The 24,077-nt window shown below is 36.7% G+C and overlaps 1 protein-coding gene across 9 annotated transcripts in view; it reads right to left on the bottom strand.

Annotated features, from left to right (window-relative positions):
* LOC115219456 (receptor-type tyrosine-protein phosphatase T-like) overlaps window positions 1-23,521 on the bottom strand; it is a 110,801-nt gene extending 87,280 nt beyond the window's left edge. For 7 of the 9 annotated variants that reach the window (XM_036509124.1, XM_036509127.1, XM_036509128.1 and 4 more), the window contains exons 1-4: window positions 23,385-23,521; window positions 22,135-22,278; window positions 14,091-14,234; window positions 5,634-5,892 (exon numbers count right to left, since the gene is read on the bottom strand). In XM_036509124.1, coding sequence (XP_036365017.1) covers window positions 5,634-5,892; window positions 14,091-14,234; window positions 22,135-22,170 — 439 coding nt within the window. In that variant the 5' untranslated portion in view covers window positions 22,171-22,278; window positions 23,385-23,521. Of the gene's footprint in view, window positions 1-5,633; window positions 5,893-14,090; window positions 14,235-22,134; window positions 22,281-23,384 lie in introns of those variants that run through there. The other 2 variants (XM_036509126.1, XM_036509125.1) reach the window with 2 other exon arrangements.
* Window positions 23,522-24,077: the final 556 nt, after the last annotated feature.

Below are 24,077 nucleotides of genomic sequence, written 5' to 3'. Positions count from 1 at the left end.
AATTGGGATAGATCAGCAAAAGGAACCTCGACAGTATCAATGCCAAAATCAGAACGTCCGCTGAACCTAATGGAACTGTAGCCACATCATTCAGTTGTTCAATAACAAAGAGGATAAACACAGTCATGAGTTTATGCAGCTTGTACAGTTTTACTCATCCATATCCCTAAAGCTTCTTCTCCGAGCGTTTGAATTCGATGAAATGTTTACTTCAATCTCGGAAATAGACATCAATGTTATTCTTAAAACTGCGTGTCACAGTTATTACACGATAACTCATTTGAGTGAAGAAGCAAGGAGACGAGATTTTGGACACCCCATGGACAGCTTTGATTGCGCTGAATGTGCAGATCTTGTTAAACTGTCGTCGCTGAGAATGCTTAGGGATGAATTATCAAGCGTTCACCTCGGACTCTATCGTAACGATGAGATGGTAATAGAGAATCAAACATACTAAACTACGATACGAGAACTACTCCTACAAACAATTAAAATCCGATTCCACAAGGTTGTAATTGTTGAAAATGGTCGCAATGACCACTCTATTACAGGGGTTTCTATATCAGTTTCTAAGCACATCTCGTACCTAAATGACAGTGATTATCAACAAGTGGAGAATTTTAGCTAATGCTAGTTCCTATAATGGAATGAATACAAGATGAAATATGTACGTAAGGAAAAAGCGGAATATCGTGTTTGCAATTAATATCCTAAAATCAAGAGAGGAGATACGTTCACTCTACCTACAAGCGGAGACTTTCAGTTTACAATTATTTAAACATATCCCTCCCCTATACGAATTCCATCTACGTACATGTACAACAATATCTTTATATATAAAAGTGAAGTTGTGTGTCTGTCTCCTACGATTTAGATTCCTAACTACTCCCACATTTTGCGGTGCAGTTTAACCAAAACCGGGTATCTTATAGTCGTGATTCATATCGAGCCCTTCTGGGTATTAGCGCGCGTCTACGATGAGTCTACGATTTTAAAAAAATTTACCATAATGTTTTTCCATTTTAATGCATTTTTTCGATATTATATAAGGGAAGTAACTCTCTAAAATGTCTACGATGTGTCAACGATTAAAAAAAAAATTACCATAATTTTTTTTCCATTTTTAATGCATTTTTTTGCTATTTTTTGGCTATAACTCCCTAAAAATGCTTATATAGTTATTTCCCTAACAAACCCGAGCAACGCCGGGCGATACTGCTACTCTGCTATAAATCTCTATTTTTACTATGTCTGCTGGTTACCTGTATCGTCAGATAAGTTCAATATCTTTATTGGCATTACTCTCACCCTTATAAAATTTCAATCCCTTTGTTTGTTCTGCTCATCTTCCTCACTTATTTTTCTTTTACTTACTTGACTTATATTTCACACACATTTCCTATCATATTTAGCTTTTTTAGTCTTTAAATCCGTTTCGTTTTTCTACTTTCCCCTGTTTTTCTTGTTCTTTTTCATGCGGTTTGTTTTAAGGCTTACTCCTGAGCGATGGGCATCCAGCTCTGACAGCATAATCTATATGGTCAGTGGCTTTGGCGGTAAGTGCAACGTCATCTTCAAATGAAAGGTGTATTAATAATAGCCGTTGATGTTCATGCCACCTATCCAGTCAATGTCTCTGATGAGTATTTATAGACATACGGTGAAGAGCTTAGGAGAAATGGTATCTCCTTGTTTGTGGCCCTTTTAATTCGGAAATTTTATTAGTAGCATAGCAGCGCTATATCAGTGTTGTATCCAGAGCTTATATCCCTTTGGAGTTTGATGTTTTGCGACACCTTGTATTTCCTGAGATTTCAGCACTGCCTTCAACACGATGTTACGGAAGGTCTCTCGTTGTCGAAAAATGTGACTCACAGTCGCAGTTTGTATTGTTTCGCTCTATTAGAAGTGAATTTGTGATCCATCGTAGTGTAGTATTTGCGGAAAATTTGCTTGGAGTTGCGGGTGATGGTCACCGAGATATATCGATAGTCTGGTGTGTATATAACCTTTGTAACAGCTTGCAGAGAAGGTGAAATTGTGTTAGGTGTTCTTTATCACCCTTCTCATGAATCCAGATGATATTCAACACTTTCTTCGGTGAGAGTATTTTATCTTCCTTCAGAAAGCGATTGAAGCGTACTTCCACAGATCTTCGCTACACCTTAGCATCTCTGTTGCTATTCCACACTTTCTAGAGCTGTTTTTGCTTTCATCAGCTTGCGAGCATTTTCAATTTCACTGACCAGAATATATACATTGCGAAGTTTATTATAATAGATATATACACACACACGCGTGCGCACACACACTTAGTACGTCGTACAGGGTTGCATTCGTGGTATGCATAGTGATTTAGTTTTATGCCATTGAAAGTAACAAGGTTGATTGACTCTATGTAAAGATTCTCTCGAATTTTCTGTCAATTTACTCATTGTATGTTCGACTTGTGTTAGGCTAATTCCATTCGTTTATATTGTATATTGAAAATATTTTAATGAAGGCTAATTATATTTGTTTATTTGAGTTCACTATGAATAGTGATTATTTTGTTAAATAATTTGGTTATTAGATATTGACTATAACTGAGTTTAGGATATTCGTGAGTTTATTATGTTTTTCAAAGCCATGTTATATCTTAAGAGATAAATACATTTTTCTATCTATTGTTTTACCTTAAAAATTAATATTTAACATAATAAATGGGTTGTATGACATAATCCTAATTTTTTAAGTATCTCATTTGATAATAGGGTCTTTTATAAGAAAAATTATTATTTCATTGTGAGGTGTACTTGCCATCTCAATATGGCTAACCACTAAGGGTGGGTGTTACTGTAGTTTGTAGCCCCAGGAGAACATCGTCTCCAGCTGGCTTTAGGCACACTTTCTGTGCCCTTATGGTATTTGCAAAGGGAGGTCACCCTTCCCTCGTCAACATAAGTGATACGCACGGACTGCAGTTTCTAGGTTTTGACCTGTCCTCAGCGTACGACAATCACCGGCTTTCGATGAAGGGAGGTCCCAATGCAAATTCTTATATCGTTTTTCCAGTAACGGTGATTGTCGTACGCTGAGGACAGGTCAAAACCTAGAAACTGTCCTCAGCGTACGACAATCACCGGTTACTGGAAAAATGATATAAGAATTTGCATTGGGACCTCCCTTCATCGAAACCGGTGATTGTCGTACGCTGAGGATAGGTCAAAACCTAGAAACTGCAGTCCATGCGTATCACTTAGGTTGACGAGGGAAGGGTGACCTCCCTTTGCAAATACCATAAGGGCACAGAAAGTGTACCTAAAGCCAGCTGGAGATGATGTTCTCCTGGGGCTACAAACTACAGTAACACCCACCCTTAGTGGTTAGCCATATTGAGATGGCAAGTATACCTTATATTATTTTATTTATTTACTAAAAAATATTATTTAACTCTATTTGCTTATTCATTTAACTATTATCATTAACCTGAAGATTGACTATAATTTTAATTCGAATTTTTAATTGAAGTTAAACTTAATTGTAATTCGAATTGAATAATAGCCATGAAAAGTACGTAGTGTTTTTACTTATTATATTATATTAAATTTTTAATAATTTTGGTTAGTTTAAAAATAATTAATAAATTAAAACATTAAAAAATTAATAGTTTAAAATTTTATAAATTTAAAATATAAAAATATAAAAATCTATAAATATATATTTAAAAATTTCAAATTTTAATATTTTAAAATTTATATTTTATATATATCTTGTATATTATATTAATTAATCTATTTTTGTTTTTTATGTTTTGGTTTATGTCTATCACTGTTTGATTTGCCTAATAGTGGTTTTATCTCTAATTTAATTTATATTTATACTGTGAAATTTGATTTAATCCTAAATCTAATTTTTCCCTGTAAGTTTGGATATACTCCCTAATATTATATATATATATATATATATATATAAATTTTGCATACCATATATTTCACACAATTACACTTTTATATACAAATGTACATATAATTACCTCCGCCAAGGAAGGAGGTTGTTTTCATTGGCGTTCATTTGTCCGTCTGTCCGTCTCTGTGCAAAATAACTAAGAAAGTTGTGAACAGTATTTGATGAAACTTGCAGGAAAAGATGGTAATGAGAAGGAAAAGATTGTAATGACACAAAGATGGCAATGACCCAAGATGATTAAACTTTGGTAGTGATCCGGGAATTTTTATGGAGTCTTGAAGGATTTTTAATTTGTTATATTTACATTACATGACGTATTACAAGGTTACGTTCTTTGATTATCCCCCTTGAAAACACGTTCATCGATTTCACGTAACGTATGGTGGCGTTGCTGTTTCCAAAGTTTATTTTCGTTTCTCTATTAGGAAATTTTACTGGCGCATCTATCTTAAAATTGGTGGAGGTCTGCGGATGATGACATGACAAGCCTTGACTATTAGGATCGACTGAAAAACTCAGGCTTTGCTCCCTCCACCGCCGCTGTGTCCCATGAGTATCGGATAATGGAATTTTCACGGTGTAAAGAAACTGATTGTGATGATCGAAGTTTTGACGGTGATTGTGGTGACAGAAGAGACAGTGTTGATGATGGCGATGATCGAGATAAATTTGGGAGGAGGATAAAATAGTATCGGTGTTTATAATGGCGACAGGAGCGGTGTTATGTGTGACGCTGAGATGATGGTGGTAATAGTGGTGCTGATGATAGTGTTAGTTGCGTAATGGTGGTATTGTAGTGGTTATACTGGTTGTGGTGGTGAAAGTGACTGTCAAGGTAATCGTCATGATAACGTTGATGGCGATGTATGCGGTTGAAGTGGAAGCAATGACAATGCTGTTGTTGATGTTGGTGATAGAGGTAGGATAGTTGTTGTGGTGATTGTGATATGGTGGTAGTGGTGGTCGTCGTCGTCAACGTTGACGTCGTAGTGCTGCTCCTGCTGGTTTGGCGAAGATCTGCTCTCTCCGAGTGCTTTTCTAGTTATGCATCTGTATGTGCGCGTGTGCACCTGTGTGCATATACATGTAGTTATACACAAATGCATGAACATTTCTTTTTAAATATGAATACATTATATTCAACTCTGGCTGCTATAATACTGTATTACAAACAATCGGTTTAATAATGGCGCGACCATAAAAATAGATACGAAAGCCACCAAAACCCTTACACTCTAAAGTGAAGTATTGCACTAGCAATTAGAGGTGTTACAGACCGAAAGGAAATTTTGTTGGCGAGGTCATAGCCGCCATATTATTAAAAGAGTACAACGTTTTCATCAATCACACGTTGGTCCCTTCTGATGTTCAAAGTAAAGAGAAAACAAAACTCATTTCCATTATCAAAAACAAATCAAATTTCATCAACAATAATAATATTCTTTTAACTTGCTATATAATATTTATATACACTGTGTCAACATAAATAAACAAATGTATTGTGAGCCAACGAAGATTCTTTTAATCGGCCACTGGAATCGTTAGAACTAGAAAACAAACTTTCTGTCAAAACGCACGATACTGTCATACAGAGTCACGGCTGGAACACTTTCGATAATAATCCTGCTGAATCAAGATAAACTGAGACGAACCGACAACATTAATAACTTTTTAACAATACTTACGATTATTTCCCATTCGATTATATATTCTCAGTTGGGATATCGTGTATGGTTTATCAAACATCACTTGCCAATATGGATATTTTTCCCAGTCAGTACTTGCACATGATTTATGCGTAATTCCAGGATCAAAATTTCCGTCAACTGCTTTGTCGGATGCCATCGATATATTCATTTTTTCACAAGTTCCATTATGGAAGACTGTAGTTCCTTTTATTCCATATATACTTGTTTGCTTGTAGTTGACCTTGAGCAATATTAACTGGAAAATATAAATGTCAGAATTAATAAAGTGTAAAAAGATTTTAGTATAATGTATCTTGAAAGTATAACTTATGAAACAGTCACACATTTATGTAAACCACATTTTTTGTACATAATAACATAAATGCAGTGTATACCTTGTAAGACGTTTATTTATGTATCGCCCTTATTTACCGAATGGGAAATGACTGTTTTAATGCAAAAACTTAACAATTCTAAAGAAAATATACGTAAAACATCTGGTAAGGATATCGACAAAGGTAGTGTATTCCTATAGCTTGAGGCTGCGAACTGGCAGAATCGCTACCACACTTCTTTCACTATTACGTTCTGAGTTCAAATGGCGCCGGGTTCGTCTTTACTTTTCGGAGTCCATAAAATAAGTACCAGCTGAATATTGGAGTCTATGTAATCAACTATCCCCCTTCTCCGAACCTGCTGACCTCGTGCAAAAAAAAAAAAAGAAACCGATACTCTTTCATCTTGAAGAATTTTCTTCAATTCTACATCTGGCTGAATTTTTAGCGCAGACTTATTTTACATTGGATTCTAAAACACATTTCTATATTTGCTGTAGAAAATATTGTTTGGGGAAATCGAGATGAATATACAATTATGACGTACAATTTGCTCTCCTCAAAATAACTGATTAATGAAGATTTTAAATTGAATATTATTAGATTAAATTTATACAGTCATACCTCGCATTTCTAGTTTAATTCGTTCCATGGCCGAGCTCGTGTTTCGATTTACTCGTTTTACAAATCAATTTTCCCCAATTTTGAAATTAATTAAAATATAATTAATCCGCTCCAGCCCCTCTCTCAAATCACGCCAAAATATCTTTTATGGGTTTTAAAACTGAAAAGGTGAAGTTACATGGGAAATGACAATTGTAAAAACATGATAAAAGAGAAGGCAAAAGAAATATGTAAACTGATTTTATTAATTCAATTACTTTAATGATAGGACGCTGTGTGCGCGAGGAAGACGATAGACCAGAGGAGGATTATTGTTTGGAAGGAGAATTTCCTTCCATTGAGATTTGAGGGGTGTTTTCTGCCTCACTTCGCTTAATTTAGGTCTTTTGGACACTTTCTTTACGTTTCACACTTGGAGGTCGTTTCTTTAGAAACATATCAAGAGAAGTCTGCTTTTTCCTGCATTTCAAAATGTTAAGAAAATGTGCCAGACCAGTATCATTAGATAAAGCAGCTGCACGGCTTGTATATGCTTATCAGGCTGAGATTTTACTACAGATTCAGAAACATACTGCTACTTGCCAACACAGCCTTGAAGTCACCCGCAGAGATAACCATTTCTGCAACACACTCCTACTCCGGGAACCAAATTCTTACACCACATCCGAATGCTGTTGTTGTGAAGCTGAAGGAGTTCATTGTTGTCAGCTTCTTGAGTGTTCCGATGAGATAGTTAATGTCCTCATCATCTACCTCGTGGCCCATGGACTTGTCAAGAGACACTATCTCCTCGACTACAGATGTCTCAGACTCAAACCCTTTGAAATCTCTTTCGGATACACAGTCAGTTCACAGTTTCTTCTTTGTAGAATTCAGTGTTCTCCTCGTTACAATCTGCAGACCATATCGATAATTTTCGCCAGTAACAATGTTCTTGTGCTCCTTCCAAAACTCACGAATGGTTAGATTTGTATTTTCGGTGACTTCAAAGTACCGACGAAACCGGTGTTTGGTGTACTATTTCCTACAATTAGAAATCACCTGTTAGTCTATGGGCGGCAAATTAGGGATGGTGTTGCGTGAAATGTACATAACTCATAAATTCAGATTTGTCCAGGATATCATCTTTGAAGTTAAGAGGGTGAGCAGGAGCATTGCCGAAGATGAGGAGGGCCTGTGAGGAAGGTCGTTTTACAGAAAGTACGTTTTCACTGCTGCTCCGAAGATAAGGTTCACATACTGGGTGAAGAATTCCTGGTGGCCCGCTTTAATGTTCAACTCAACATGACCTGCAGCTTCTCCTTCAGAATTTTGTGCGACTTGAACGTTTGTGGGTTTTCGGAATGGTAGAAATGAGCGGCTTAATCTTCAAGTCTCCACTTGCATTGTCACAAATGGCAAGAGTTGGACTGTCATAGGCTTGTGGCGTGGCAGTTCTTTCTCCTCTGCAGTTATGTAGGTTCTTCTAAGTATTTCCTTCCAAAATGGGCCAGTTTCATCACAGCTGAATACCTTTTGTGCGATGTACCCCTCGGCTACGATGAGCTGACTGAATTCATGCACGAAATCCACAGTTGCCTTCGTGACAGAACTCGATGCTTTTCCATACCTGACAACGATTTGAACACCAGACCTCTTCTTGAAATTATCGACAGCTGCGACCGGCCTTAAATATTTCTGCTGATGTCTCCTCCGTCGATGTACTTTATAATTTCGCCCTCAATTAGACGTATGAGAAGAACCTTACCATTACGATACCGCAATATACTAAAGCATTGATACAGTCATAGGAATCTAACAAAATAGAAAGACTCACATACAGAAATAAGCAATGTAATATATTTTGCAAGGTGGTGAGCCGACTGAGCGGTTAGCACTCCGGTCAAAATGCTTAGCGATATTTCACCCAACTAATGTTTGGGGTTCAAATACCGCCGATGTCGATAGTGCACCCTCCCCCAAAATTGCTGGCCTTGTACCAAGATTTGAAACTAGTATATTCTGTACGCACGAGAATAACATATCTCCGATTTGTTAGCAAAAGTTATGTAATTTACTGTATAGACTTTAGAATATATTACTGGTACCTATTGTATCGATACTCACTGAAAGGATGGAAATCAAGGTTAGTTCGGTCGAGGGTTGGAGATGAACTTGGAATGTAAAACGACATAAATAAATACTGGTCCACTGTGTCAATCATTTAAACCATGTTTACTATTATTTTTTCCAAGTTCCAGCTTCACATCGGATGTAATTGGCTTTCCACATTATACTTTAAATATATATATATATATATATATATATATATATATATATATATATGTGTGTGTGTGTGTGTGTGTGTGTGTGTGTGTGGAGAGAGAGAGAGAGAGAGATGAGAGAGAGAAGAGAGAGAAAGAGAAAGATTTGTGAAACCCAATTCCACCAGCATTCATAGATTTTCAAGTAACATAAATTAAAAAACTAAACACCGCAGTTTAAGAGAACACTCTCAATGTAACTGTGCTCATGCTGCGTAAAATTCTGAGCTTAATTGTGTCTTTGCTAAATCATTTAGCCCAGGATATATTATAATACAAAGAAAGGATACTAACTGCTTATTGCTCCGAAGTTTTTATATTATATTAAGCACATCTATTAACGTTATGTGGTCAGCAGTAAATATTAATATCTGGTTTGAAATCTGAATACTAAAGAGATGAACGGTATAGACACGTTTTCCCAGGCTACTTGCCAATAACAATACAATAAAGCCATAAGCATCTTCCTTATTCTGAATCTCTGAACTCTTCAATTTTTATTGTCTATTTGTACCATAACTACACAATATCCTACCGACAGATATTCCTAAATACACAATATTCCTATCAACGAATACACACAAGTTTATAGAATATTTTAACCACACATTATCAATATTCTTTTCTATTGTAGGCGCATGGCCCTAAATGTTTGTGGAGGAGACCAGTCGATTATATCGACTCCAGTGCGTAACTGGTACTTATTTAATCGACCCCTAAAGGATGAAAAGCAAAGTCGACCTCGGCAGTATTTGAACACAGAACGTAACGGCAGACGAAATACCTATTTGTTTTCTACCCACAAGGGGCTAAACACAAAGGACAAACAAGGACAGACAAACGAATTGAGTCGATTATATCGACCCCAGTGCGTAACTTGTACTCTTTTAATCGACGCCGAAAGGATGAAAGGTAAAGTCACCCTCGGCAGAATTTGAACTCAGAACGCACGGCAGACGAAATAGCTATTTGTTTACTACCCACAAGGGGCTAAACACAGAGAGAACAAATAAGGACAGACAAACGGATTGAGTCGATTACATCGATCCCAGTGTGTAACTGGTACTTAATTTATCGACCCCAAAAGAATGAAAGGCAAAGTCGACCTCGGCGGAATTTGAACTCAGAACGTAACGGAGACGAAATACGGCTACGCATTTTCCCTGTGTGCTAACGTTTCTGCCAGCTTGCCGCCTTACAAATTTCTCAATATTCTTTTCTGGCTCGCCGACTTCAGATTACTCAATATTTAACGTCCACGAATATCCTTGTCTATTTCCGTACAATACTACACATAACAAATTCTTGGCTGATTTTATTGACTATTGTTACCTTTTATACCTATACCTATATTTCATATTTAAGCACAAACTACTCAACATCAAAATTTTTCCATTTTGGCATGAATAAGATCCGAACAGATGAAGAGCCACACAGATGAATAATGAGAAGCACTCCAAAACAACAACAATAGAAAAGCAAAGAAGCGCTACAACGCCAACACAACCCGTTCACAATAATCGCCGCTGGTCTGACCATACAAGGCCTTCGACTCCTCAATATGCCGCCGATACCTCGTCCGTCCGCATGTGAGCCCCTCGCCTTCGCTGTCCTTGGTGCACACCACATTGCGCTCCGGCAACACCGAGCTCGAGATGTTGGCGTAACTGTGGGCTCCTAGTCCACCACCACTGTCTTTGTCTGGACTGAGCCTCAACTCTCTTCCGGGCAGACGACGTTGTCATCGCGTTTCCTGCTGCAATCGCGTGATCCCCTCCATCTGCCGGCAACTACGGAAGCTCGCTGTCTGTTGCTGCTCCGTTGGTCGATGTCATCCCAGGAACGTCATTGCACGTTCTCGTGCCTTGCGCGACTAATCGTCCGTAATTTCTTTTTTCTTTTATCAATTTAAGGAATAACATTCGCATTAAATTCCTCTAAATCTACTGCTGTCCCCAACGCGAGATATATATCTACAGCACTATTGTACGCTCACACATCTTCCAGGGATCGAAGTACAATCTCCTAGCCAACATCACAAGCTTCATAAAACCATATTCAGGTGCAGTACTACCAACACGTGATTTTCCCACAAGTAAAGAAATAAGAAAGCATCCAACAGAAACAAGAATAAAATCAACAGACCCAATACAAACCTTTTCAACAACCCAGTAAACTGGAGAACATCCTGTAGCAACAAAAACAAAACAAACAAACGACAAAACCGTCAATGTAACCACAGCTTTATCCACCAAATATTCCTTAACCAGACAAATTATTCTTTCTTATCCACCCGAAACCTGGCAAAAGAGATTCAGATAAATGACTGTCATACTGTCCCTTTGTCGTTACTCCCAGTCCATAAACTGGTCCCTCGCCGACATTAAAACATAAGTCCCTTTCGGGACCCTTGTAAAAATATAATCAAGCCACTACTCTAATCTTACCATTTTCGCTGAATGCACAAATCATCAGGTCATCCTTTAATGCGAAGAGATAAAAGATTTAACACTGGGCTACCGACCAATGAGGAAAATCTCTGTGACCCGTGCAGATCGCAACGGCAGAAGAAAGAGAGGATTTGCCGTTTTGCTACGTGACGCATTCACTGCAGATACGGATATTTCATGCACCATACTGTGAATCAGTAGCTACGTATAACAAATCCCAATGATTTTGTTATAATTAGGGTCTACAGGTCATTCCAAGTGCCTTTTACCGTTCTTCAAAGAATGACATAACAATATTAAATCTTTTATTCAACAGTGTCAATCTGGTAGCATTTTAATGGTAGACGACTTCAATTTCCCCTGCGTTGACTAGTCTATTTATAACTTGAAAGCAATTCAGTCCAAGACAACGCAACAGTGGAGTCACTTTATTGACTAATTTTTCCTTTTCCAACTCATGCTAGAGCCAACGAGCTTCAGCAAAAACCTATTGGACTTAATGTTTAGTAACCATACTGACATTGTTTGTAATATTGCAGAGGAAAAAGACTCTTCTTTCTGACCATAACAAGTCTGATTTCTCACCAGAACACTCTTTGACTGCATGGATCTTCACAATGGAATGCAATCACTCAGGATCGTTCACTCATTGACTCGCCTTTCGCTTATTCACTCGTTTCAAACAGCATCAATGTATCCTAGAAGCTCTTTCAAGACACTGTCACAAATATATATTTATGATGTTCTCCATTACAGTCCATGAGCCAAACAAAATATAAACAAGCAAAAAATATATGAAAACCCTAATAAAGAAACTAAAAAGGATGAGTCAAAAATCGAGCGACTAAAGTATTGGCATCAGCGACTTGACTGATATAGCGTTTCTCGAATCAAGTAATGCAATCTTATATAAATCGATTCAATCCCAAAGTGTTCTACTCCTTTGCCAAAAAGCAAATGGTCGCTGTAACATTCGCTGAACCTTTGACTGATGAGGACAACATTCTCTTTAGTGAACGAAAACCATGGGTGAGATTCTGCAGAAGCAATACTGCTCTGCTTTCAGCAATGCAAGTATGGTTAATCTGGACAGCATCTGTGAAGCAAACCTCCTGCACACTCTATCCATTATATCTCTTACCGTCCTGGATATCAGAGAACTTAGAAGCAAAATTAACAACAACACAGGTGTAAATCCCGATAGCTTTCCCACTTGAGTTCTGGGGGGAATGATGACATGAATTTGTATTGTCTCTAGCTATTAATAAAATCACTGAATAAAATCACTGGACGTTGGTTATTTTGCTGAAAATCGATTGTCCCAGTTTTCAAAAAGGTAAAAAAATTACTTCCAGCGTATTACCAGTCTTACTTCATTATCAAATTATTTGAGAGAGGGGTGAGGTCTCGAGTAAGGCACTTCCTTTAGTGAGTCGGCTCATTTCCATACAATATGTTTTTACAACCAGCAGCGACTTCATAAGGCAACTCTTGCATCATTTTGACCACACCCTAAAGGTCCTGAGGGTTTCATTGCAGATGCCATTTATCTTGTCTTCAGCGAGGCTTTCGATAAAGTTGATCACATTATACTGTCATGGTAACTATCCAACACAGAAATCAGAGGGAAATTATAGAAGTGTTTCCTGATGAATAGGCTCAGCATGTGGTGTTCGATGGTGTTCGATCAAGCTCAGTACTTGTAATTATTGGAATCCTTCAAGGCCCTGTATTGGATCCATTTCTATTTGTTATTTACTTTTGTGGCACCACTGACCTCATCAAACTCAGCAATATAAAAACTTTCGCGTATGACTCAAAGATTTTGAAGGTCATCGACAGTGTAGGAGACCAAAAAAACCTCCAGTTGGATGTGCTCGCTGTTATCAAATGGGTGAAAAAACAAAATATGCAACTAAACGTTGATAAGTCTTATAATAATTCTGCTTGTCATTAGGGTACTTAGCCCATCAGTAATGCTTTCACGTGATTAGAGAAAAGGAGGACGAAAAGGGGAGAGAGAGAAAAGGAGGGCGAGAGAAACCTCCATGATATGAGATTGGGGGAACATAATTGTAAAGCTTTCACGTGATTATTTGAAGGGAATTAGAGAACAAAAGGAAGAAATCGGAGAGAGAAAAGGAGGATAAGGTGAGGAGTGAGGCATGAAGAGGGAGAAAGAAAAAGAGGGAGAGAGAAAAGACAGAGGGAGAAGGATCCATTATATGTAGTGAGGGGCACGTAATATTTATTACGTGGTTAAAAAAGTTAGTTGAAGGTAGTGATATAGAGGAGAGTTAGGAATAAAGTTTTAGCGGAGTGATGTTCTGATAATGAGATCAAAGAAATACAGATATATATATTTTATGTCCCAATGCCATTCGTCATCTACAAAATCGTATTACAACACTAAGACAGAAGCACTTCACCTCAACTGGCCCTGCTTTCTTTAACATCATGCCAAGACACATAAAAAAAGAAAAAGTTCTCATGGTATTCAGACATTCCCCGGATGAATATCCCGAACAAATTCCAGATAAATCAAGTACACCCGGATAAATCTCTGCCAACAATAACTCTTTACTCACATGGGCTATGGTGCCCAAAATATGATTGTAACATGAAGCATGATTAAATGTTTTATTAGTGCTGCTACTAAGTTAGTCATGGCCGGGGTACATCCTGTCCGAAAGTCATTTAAGTATCTAAGTACCCTCATACCCTGAACAAATATGTACTTACCATATGTTTGCTTGGCACACTTCTCTCCATACCATCCATCTTCGCAGCCACCTTCACACTTTCCAGTAATTTGGTGACATGATTCCGCTCCAGAACAATGACATTCATTGATACAGTATTTACCATACAATTGTGGTGGACATCCTAAATTGATAACATCGAAACAGTCTCTTTGTAAATGAGCATTAAAATAAAACAGTTATTGAATATAAAATTCAATCTTACAAGATCTCACATATAATCAACAAGAGATTCTATATTTCAAGAATATCTCTTGATATAGAATCTCTTGATGTAGCTAACAAGAGATACTATATATCACATTTACAATCTTAAAATTGCAGAAATTCGCGCACATATAAGTAATAAAAAATTATGCGATTCCTGTATATGTAGACGCTACATAAGCTACAGTTGAGACACTAGCGTATCCAGAGTGTGTGCCGCCCGTGGCGGCCCTTCCGTTTGCCATCCCGGACCCCACAAAAGCACATATTGCCTATAGTAGACTCAAAAGTGATGCTCCTTTATAAGTGCTGCCAGTGGCGGACCACCCCTATACCCTCCAACCGTAGCTACGCTAATGAGTTAAGGACACTTTAAAGCATCATAGCCGAGAAGAGAGACTTAAAAGGATTATTTCAAAAAGAAATCAACAGTATGTTAACATTGCAGTTTTAAGTTACGGGCACACGGGGTAGTTGTGTAGAGGCCTCTTATTTCTAGGGGCCCAATTATGATGTATATATCACGTGTCTTCCTGTCAGTATGTAAATATTGTAGGCACCAGTTCAATGAGTTGCTCGTAGCGAGGGCTACACTGCTACTAAAGTTTGCAAGGTCGTGCATTTATATATGTGTAATACATACAAATACATATATATATATATATATATATATATACATATATATATATATATATATATATATATATATATATATATATATATATATATATAATTATATAAAAGTATATATATATATATATATATATGTATATATATATATGTATAATATATATATTATATATATGTATATATATATATATATATATATATGTATATATATATATATATATATATGTATATATATATGTATTATATATGTACAAATATTAAAATAACTAAGTCTCTCTAAAAGAGAACAGCGGCAGCGTTCCCGGAAAATAATAGTTATCGCCATACTAATATGGCATTCTTATAAAAATAAGAAAAAAGCTGTCCGCTTATTAGCTCCATGAGGCCATCGCCTTAAGTTAGCTATTTGATACACAAACTGTATCCATATAACCTTCGAACAAGGGAGGTCAGTCGCTCCACACTACTTGACCGGCAGCTACAGACGCGTTCGGGGTATTGCCCCTTTTCAATGCAGCGTAGCCAGCCAGTAGGTGTCGCTTCCGACAATCTCTGTTCGATGGTTTTATTTACCTAGTTTCGGTGGAATACATCCACTTGTTTTCAATAATAGAAATATTAAAATAACTAAGTCTCTCTAAAAGAGAACAGCGGCAGCGTTCCTGCATTGAAAAGGGGCAATACCCCGAAACGCGTCTGTAGCTGCCGGTCAAGTAGTGTGGAGCGACTGACCTCCCTTGTTCGAAGGTTATATGGATACAGTTTGTGTATCAAATAGCTAACTTAAGGCGATGGCCTCATGGAGCTAATAAGCGGACAGCTTTTTTCTTATTTTTATAAGAATGCCATATTAGTATGGCGATAACTATTATTTTCCGGGAACGCTGCCGCTGTTCTCTTTTAGAGAGACTTAGTTATTTTAATATTTCTATTATTGAAAACAAGTGGATGTATTCCACCGAAACTAGGTAAATAAAACCATCGAACAGAGATTGTCGGAAGCGACACCTACTGGCTGGCTACGCTGCATTGAAAAGGGGCAATACCCGAAACGCGTCTGTAGCTGCCGGTCAAGTAGTGTGGAGCGACTGACCTCCCTTGTTCGAAGGTTATATGGATACAGTTTGTGTATCAAATAGCTAACTTAAGGCGATGGCCTCATGGAGCTAATAAGCGGACAGCTTTTTTCTTATTTTTATAAGAATGCCATATTAGTATGGCGATAACTATTATTTTCCGGGAACGCTGCCGCTGTTCTCTTTTAGAGAGACTTAGTTATTTTAATATTTCTATTATTGAAAACAAGTGGATGTATTCCACCGAAACTAGGTAAATAAAACCATCGAACAGAGATTGTCGGAAGCGACACCTACTGGCTGGCTACGCTGCATTGAAAAGGGGCAATACCCCGAAACGCGTCTGTAGCTGCCGGTCAAGTAGTGTGGAGCGACTGACCTCCCTTGTTCGAAGGTTATATGGATACAGTTTGTGTATCAAATAGCTAACTTAAGGCGATGGCCTCATGGAGCTAATAAGCGGACAGCTTTTTTCTTGTTTTTATAAGAATGCCATATTAGTATGGCGATAACTATTATATATATATATATATATATATATATATATATTATATATATATATATATATATATATTATATATGTATATATATATATATGTATATATATATATGTATATATATATATATATGTATATATATTATAATATATATATATATATATATATATATATATATATATATATATATATATATATATATATATATATATATATATAGTTAATCCAATCATGAAAGCACAAAAAAACACAACAACGCGAGGACGTGGAACAAATATAGTATTATTGGACGCTCAGGAAAGAAGGAAAGAAGGAGGTTTTAACGTTTCGAGCGGAGCTCTTCGTCAGAAAACATAGGAAAACGAAAGATCCAGAGAAGAGAAGACGGAGGAGAAAAAATCGCCAACGGTTCACACGCGGTCACATTTTGAATAATCGGAAGGAAAAATGGGAGAATAAAAGTTCTTTCAAAGACGGGAGAGTGCAAGACGAGGTATGTGTGTGTAAGGGGAAGCTTTATGAAAATAAACAAAAGACGAAGGCAGGTGGAAAACAAACGAACAATTGTATTAGTATGGCGCTCAGGAAATATAAATAAAACAAGTCTTTAACGTTTCGAGCCTACGCTCTTCAACAGAAAGATACACAGAGAGAGTGTGGATATGTGCGTGCGCGAAGGTCTGCGTGTGTGTGTATATGTGCAATGATAGCACGTGTGTGTGTGCGTGTGTGTATGTGTGTGTGGTTGTGGCTGTTAATCTGTGCGTGTTGTAGGGCTAAGTATTGTTTAAGGTCAAGGAAGAAGGAATTAGGAGTGGCTCTTTTTGTCTATATATATATAGTTACTCCAAACATGAACAAAGAGAAAACACAACAACGAGAGGACGTGGAACAGGTGTAGTGTTATTGGACACCCAGGAAAGGAAAGAAGTAAGGAGGATTTAACGTTTCGAGCGGAACTCTTCGTCAGAAACATAGAAAAAGGAAAGGTCCAAGGATGGGAAGACGGAGAAAGAGAATCGCCAACGATACACACGCGGTCACATATTGAACTGACAAGAAGGGAATGGGTGAAGAAAAAGTGCAAGAGAAGGCGGTATGTGTGTGTGTGTGCATTCGCTCAGGTCTCTGTGTGTGCGTGTGTGTGTATGTGTTTTTGTAATGATAGCACGTGTGTGTGTGTGTGTGTGTGTGTGGTTGTGCATAGTATCGTTTACGTTCCAAGGAAGAATTTATAGTAGGAGTGGCTCCTGTTGTGTGTCTACTTACACATGTGCTTAGAAATATATATATATATGTGTGTTTGTGTGTGTGTGTGTGTGTGTGTGTGTATGTGTGTGTGTGTGTGTGTGTGTATGTGTGTGTGTGTGTGTGTGTGTGTGTGTGTGTGTGTGACGTATATTTGCCATCTCAATATGGCTAACCTCTAGGGCTGATCTCCCATTGCAAATACCGATAGGGCACAGAAAGTGTGTCTATAGCCAGCTAGAGGAGTTGTTCTCCTGGGGCTGCAAGCTACAGTAACATCCACCCTTAGTGGTTAGCCATATTGAGATGGTAAATAAACAAATCGCAATATATTATCTAAGCATATTTTTGGTAAGTGTTCGTGACCGTAGCTTTGGTCCAAATGATTCTTTAGTTTCAGAATGCTTTGCCATTGCGGTTCAGCCTCTAAATTATTACATCCTGAAAACTGCGAAACACAGGATGCTATATCCATTGGTAAACCGTTTCTAACTCAAAAGCTATTGTCTCAGAGAGCACAGATTTTATTGGAGTTATTATAAGATTATTTACTCTCTGTGAGTTCTAAACATGTAAATCAATGTAATGGTCATTAAAGTTCTGGGCCACATCTCGTAAAATAAATCTAAAATTTATTAGATTCTTCCTCTCTCTACACTAAAACCCATATCTCTCTTTCGACATTAAATGTCCGTCATATTTCTCTTGTCCGTTTCCCTAATCGACCTAGCAACAAATACCGAATAATACTTCCTCTCGTCTAGTCTTAGTTTACACCCAAACATGTATGTACAGTTAAGCTTGTACTGCGATTGCATTATCATTGATTCTGACTCTGTATCAAAATATCGCTTTTCTATCTTTCGCCAAGGGCAACACCACTCAACGTTAAATAATAGAAGTTCAATAGTTATTGGTTAGACCTTCATCAATCATACCCTGATTTTCTTTGATCGAAAGATGCTTTATCAATCGATCAACTTCTGATGGAATTTATTTTTATCGAAACGACTTCTTTGTGAAACGTTATTTCACCGACATTCAAAACGATTTGCATATAAAAGTTTTGCAAATATCTTGTGCACTGATTTCATCTATGGGACAGTTTTTAATTCAGGATAATTACAAACATACAATGCATCCTACAAAGCACAAGAATTTTAAATAAAAAGTAACTTTAAATAATATAAAATTAGAATTTTAATCGAAAGCTTTAATCTAAAGGAAAACTTTGAGGCACCTTCGAATATCATTATTTGTATGTGGCAAAGTATTTTACATAGCTTCATATAAATTCCATTACACAGACCACATCCATGTTTTCAAACTGTGTGAAAGAATCAATAAAAAGTATTTTGTCACTCAATTTTCTAACAAATTCTTCAAATTTAGATGCAGTATTTCGATGTACATGTGCAAATAGTTGAAATAGTTTGGTAAGAAAGGCATGTTTTCTTGTTATAGTGTATCAACTTTGCTCTAACGCTATCCGAAATGAGAGAAAAATACATCCAAATAAATTCTCTTCTTGTAAAATAATTTAAATCCATCCACATACGTAAAGAGCAATAAAAACACACGCATATATTTGTCTTTAGAATATAAATAGACTCATTGAAATCTCATTGATTGATTGATTGATTGATTGACTGATTCATTGATGGCCTCTTTATAAAATTTGACGATGACCGAGCAGTAAGCATAATGAACAATTAAAGAACATAAAAAAAGAAATAAAGAAAATAGAAGATTCCTAAAGTTACGCTTTTTAATCTGTGGTCAATGGAGAGAATGATTTTAACTGCACGACACCTCGACAAAGGACGAAGCCGTACACAGGAGCAAAGTATCACAACAGCTTCCTCCAGTAATCACACATTCCGTGCTCCTGGAACTCTGGAAGTGACAGCATTTCCTTGGTGCAAATATGTGACTCTCCCACCACTGCAATGCAATGGTGCCATCTACAGATGCAAGTAATTTCAGCCATAAAGAATTAATAAGAAACAGGACTGGCTATACAACATTTCGACACGTAGTGTTTGGGTGAAAAAAAAAAAAGCACCTACGCTGCATCTTCCATACATCTGAAACTACGATCCCGACTGTAGTTCATAGTTGCTGAGGTATGGAAAAAACCCTCAACTGAGTCACCATATCACGAAATATGCCCACTGTCAAAATTAAGTCAAGACAACGGAGTTTGTGTGCTTTTGAATGGAATTATTAAAGTGGCTGAAGGGATCTTCAAACTTCGCATTAACCTCCTAAAACAATATTCCAGATGTTTTCCCTGCATTGTGCCTTCCATCCCATTTGTACCAGTTGCTCTTCCTTGGACAACCACCGCCAGCAATGAAGCAGTCGAAATGAAGGACATATAATCCTACCATATTTCATCTGAATGAACTGAAAACAAACCACTAAACATACACATACATTTAATGTGTGCAGATATACGCATTACCGATGTCCATTAACAACCCTGAATTCAGCTATCCATTAACAAGTCTTGTTTTTCACTATGTAAGACATCCAGTGTCATCTTCCTCACCAAACAAGCTTGGTGGGATTATCAGTTTAATCACCGACAACCCGACTGTTTAAAGGTTTTCACTGTTACTTATCAATAGCATTTTCAAATGAACAACCAGACCCAAATTATGGGTGATATCCTATACAAGTTACTACTGTATCGAGCAGACTATCGGATGTTTTTACACTTGCTCGCTTTATCATAGCTTTTGAATAATGCTGCCTCAGACTGGCTGGGCTGGCAGACCAACATCCCCCTGAACAGAACACCAGTTTGCCGAAGGTTTATCCATTTACAGCTGAGTGAACTGGGATAACGTCAAAAAAGAATTTTACTCTAGAACTCAACGCATCACTGGTCCGAGAATTGAAACACCGATTTTACACCCTAACAACCAGAACTTTCATCTCTCTCTTTCTCTCTCTTTCTCTCTCTCTATCTCTCTCTCTCTTATTGGTTAAATAATCTGAGTTATATTTTGAAATGCAAATTATATCTTTATTTGAAATTTTTTATTTTATAGGGAAATTTTTTCAGTCTGTAACAGAATTTCTACTGAAAGTTATTTTAGGAGTAAAAAGTTTGCTTCACAATCAGTCCTATTGCGTGGCGCCTGCTATAACTCCGGGCCGACCAAAGTGTTCTGGTGTATTGCGCAAACGGAAACTGAAAGAAGCTTTTCGTGTGTAACATATGTGTGTGGGTGGGGGTGTGTTGGTCTCCCACAATATCTTGATGACCAGTGTTGGTTTACATTTGCTTAATAAGTAATGATGTCGATTCATTCGACCAAATAAAACTTTTCAAAACAGTGCCCCAGTATGGCCGCAGTCCAATGACTGAAGCAGAAGATATATCTGCACAACTATCCGTCATCTTTCGAACTTATTTCGTATAACAATTAATACATTCTTTTATTATTTGTTTATTTATATTTATATATCTAAAATCTTTATCTTAAATTGAAAATTATTTCAAACCGCACAAAAGTTACAATTATTTTACTTTTTCATAAATTAATTCAATAACATGCCTTCTCTTTTAAAGGTCTGCCTTGAGTCAGTCTGAGAAATATTCTTATGCCTCTGAGCGTGTATGATAGTTTGTGTGTATGTATATGTGTGGTTACTTACAATGCACTCATGCTCACGAACACAAAATCACAAATACAGGCAGACATATGTGTATATATACACAACCACACAGACACACACACACACACACACACACACACACACACACACACACACTTCGTTTATTCTCTCCTCCCCCTCTCTTATAAGCTACTCCTCATCTACATGCACTCATACAAGCATACCTAAACACAGGCGTAGGAATAATTCTCAGACAGACTCAAGAGAGAAATTTAAAACAAAGGAAATGTCATTGATGAGGTCAAGAATAGCAACGAAATCACCTTGACACACAAGCAAACGATTGCTTAACGAACACATAAAACAAACGATCGGTTAGTTAGTTTGTTACGTATGTTTACTGGGGCAATGACCCTCCCAACACAAGATTCGTTTCCACACACGAATTCGAATCAAGAGTGTTGCAATCCGCATACAAAAATAAAGTATTTTACAAAATACTTTTTAAAAAATTAATTCGATGTCAAGAGGCTTAGATGAAAATAAGTATCGTTTCAGTAATATGGTGTCTTCTAAAAGTTTTTTTCAATAAACAAATTGTTTTGATGATAAGATGTGTGATAAATAGTCGTTTGATAATAGGTTTTGGTATCACTGATAATGCATGACATGAAATACCACAAATACATTTGAATAAACAATTGGAAATCGCTCTTAATGTGAGAAATCAACATACCAAATAACTTAATACGATAAACTCCAGCTTTCCCATCAATATACAAATAAGAATTCTCTACGTCACCGATACAAATTGTTCTATTTGTGTTTGGTTTTAGTTCGCATTCCATTTTATGTGGAAAGGTAACTTTCATTGTTGAATCTAGAGAGAACAGAATATACAATATACATAAAAATAGAAAATTTATGTCAGTAAATGTTAAGTTTAAGTAAATATAAATAAAACAAGTGTACGTGCGTGTGTGTGTGTATTTATACGTCACTACAGTAAACAGGGTCACTAATCAGTACCAGTATTGCTAAAAATAAGAGTCAAATCCACTCAATAGTCACACATACACATATTTATATATATGCATGGATACGTATGTATCCATATTTATATATATGCCTGCATATTTGTGTATATATCATGAGATCTACTTCACAGCCCTTAACTGCTCCTTTAAAAGCAGCAACTTACCATCTTCATCATCAACATCATTGTATCAGCTGCCTTTTAATATATATGGTATATTTAGCACCCTGTCAGCCAGATCCATGACTACATTTCGATACTAATTTGCAGTGATCTCATTTTTCTGACATTATCAATGCACTTGAGTAAGTATGACCCTTGCAGGTTCCTTTCTGCTAAATATTTTGGGTTTTTTATGTCTGCATAGAGAAAACTATTAAATACCACCGATTATTTTTCTTAGACGTGCTCTGAAATCAGCCGACATTCGTGAAATTGATAAATATATTGATGAAAGGAAGAGAAGAGAAAGAGAGAGCAAATGGTAAGGAAAGGTGTACCTTTGCACTGAAATACTTGCATTATTAACATTATTTTAGGTAGCGAACTAGCATTTATTCCGGCGCTTTCCTCTTAAAATCCGCCGAGCCCGACTTCGCCTCTAATTCTTCTGGGGTCGATAAAATAAGAACCACCCTGCACTAATTCCAGTTTGGATTTTACACAAACTTGTAAGAATCTACGTATATACCACGCTGCCAATAATTTCAGAGATTCTGCTCACTTGGAATGATCGTTATAAATTTTCTAATAAGCATTAAAAAAACCTGCTCAGTCAACATGAACCGATATTTTGATACTTTTATAAAATAATATTATATTGTCATTCAATTGATAATATCTGAATACTGTGTATTTAAATCGAATTAATTTCGATTTATCATTATGAAAAATATAATCACTACAATCATTATCAACAATATAATAGAATATGAAATATTATTTCTCACCCGCAAAATTACTGTAAATTTCTACAGTACGAAATCTGTATGTGTTTCTGAATACTATTCTTATTTCGGGTTTCTGTGCCAGTTTGTTATCAGAGGAAAATAAATAGGAATGCGTCTTCGACTCGTTCTTTATGAATTCATGATATTTTCCTGTATATAAAGAAATAAGTTTAGATTATTAAACTGAAAAATCGGAAAATGAATGCGAATACCAACAAACGGGAACAAGTGTTCAGATAAGTAATGGTATATTTTACAAACAAAAGAGATTTTTTTACATTTGAATTACGACAAATATTAACGCTAAGAAACTACAAGTTTTATTCTGATTATAGAAAGAGATTACAAATATTGTAAAAATGTTCTTTTATTTTCCGAAGATGCAGCTGTGTTAGTCCTGGTGTATATACTCGAAGGAACAGCCTTTATCCAGTTTATATTTACATTGTGAAAGAAAATACAAAACAATCCTTCCATCACTACGTTATAGTGAAAACATGTGGTGAGATTGTGAGAGCTCTAACGTCGAGCAAATGCCTAACAGCATTTCGTCTCCTAAAACGGTGAGGTAGTGGAATCGTAAGAACGTCGCGCACGAAGGGCTTAACGGTATTTCATCCGTTTCTGAGTTCAATTTCCATTTTACTTTCATATTTTGGGGTCGTTTAAACTATCAGTTGATCATTTAGATCA

This window comes from Octopus sinensis, linkage group LG14, assembly GCF_006345805.1.
Source record: "Octopus sinensis linkage group LG14, ASM634580v1, whole genome shotgun sequence".
Lineage (NCBI taxonomy): Eukaryota > Metazoa > Mollusca > Cephalopoda > Octopoda > Octopodidae > Octopus > Octopus sinensis.
Note: the sequence above shows the minus strand (reverse complement) of the source record. Positions and strands in the feature narration are given on the sequence as shown.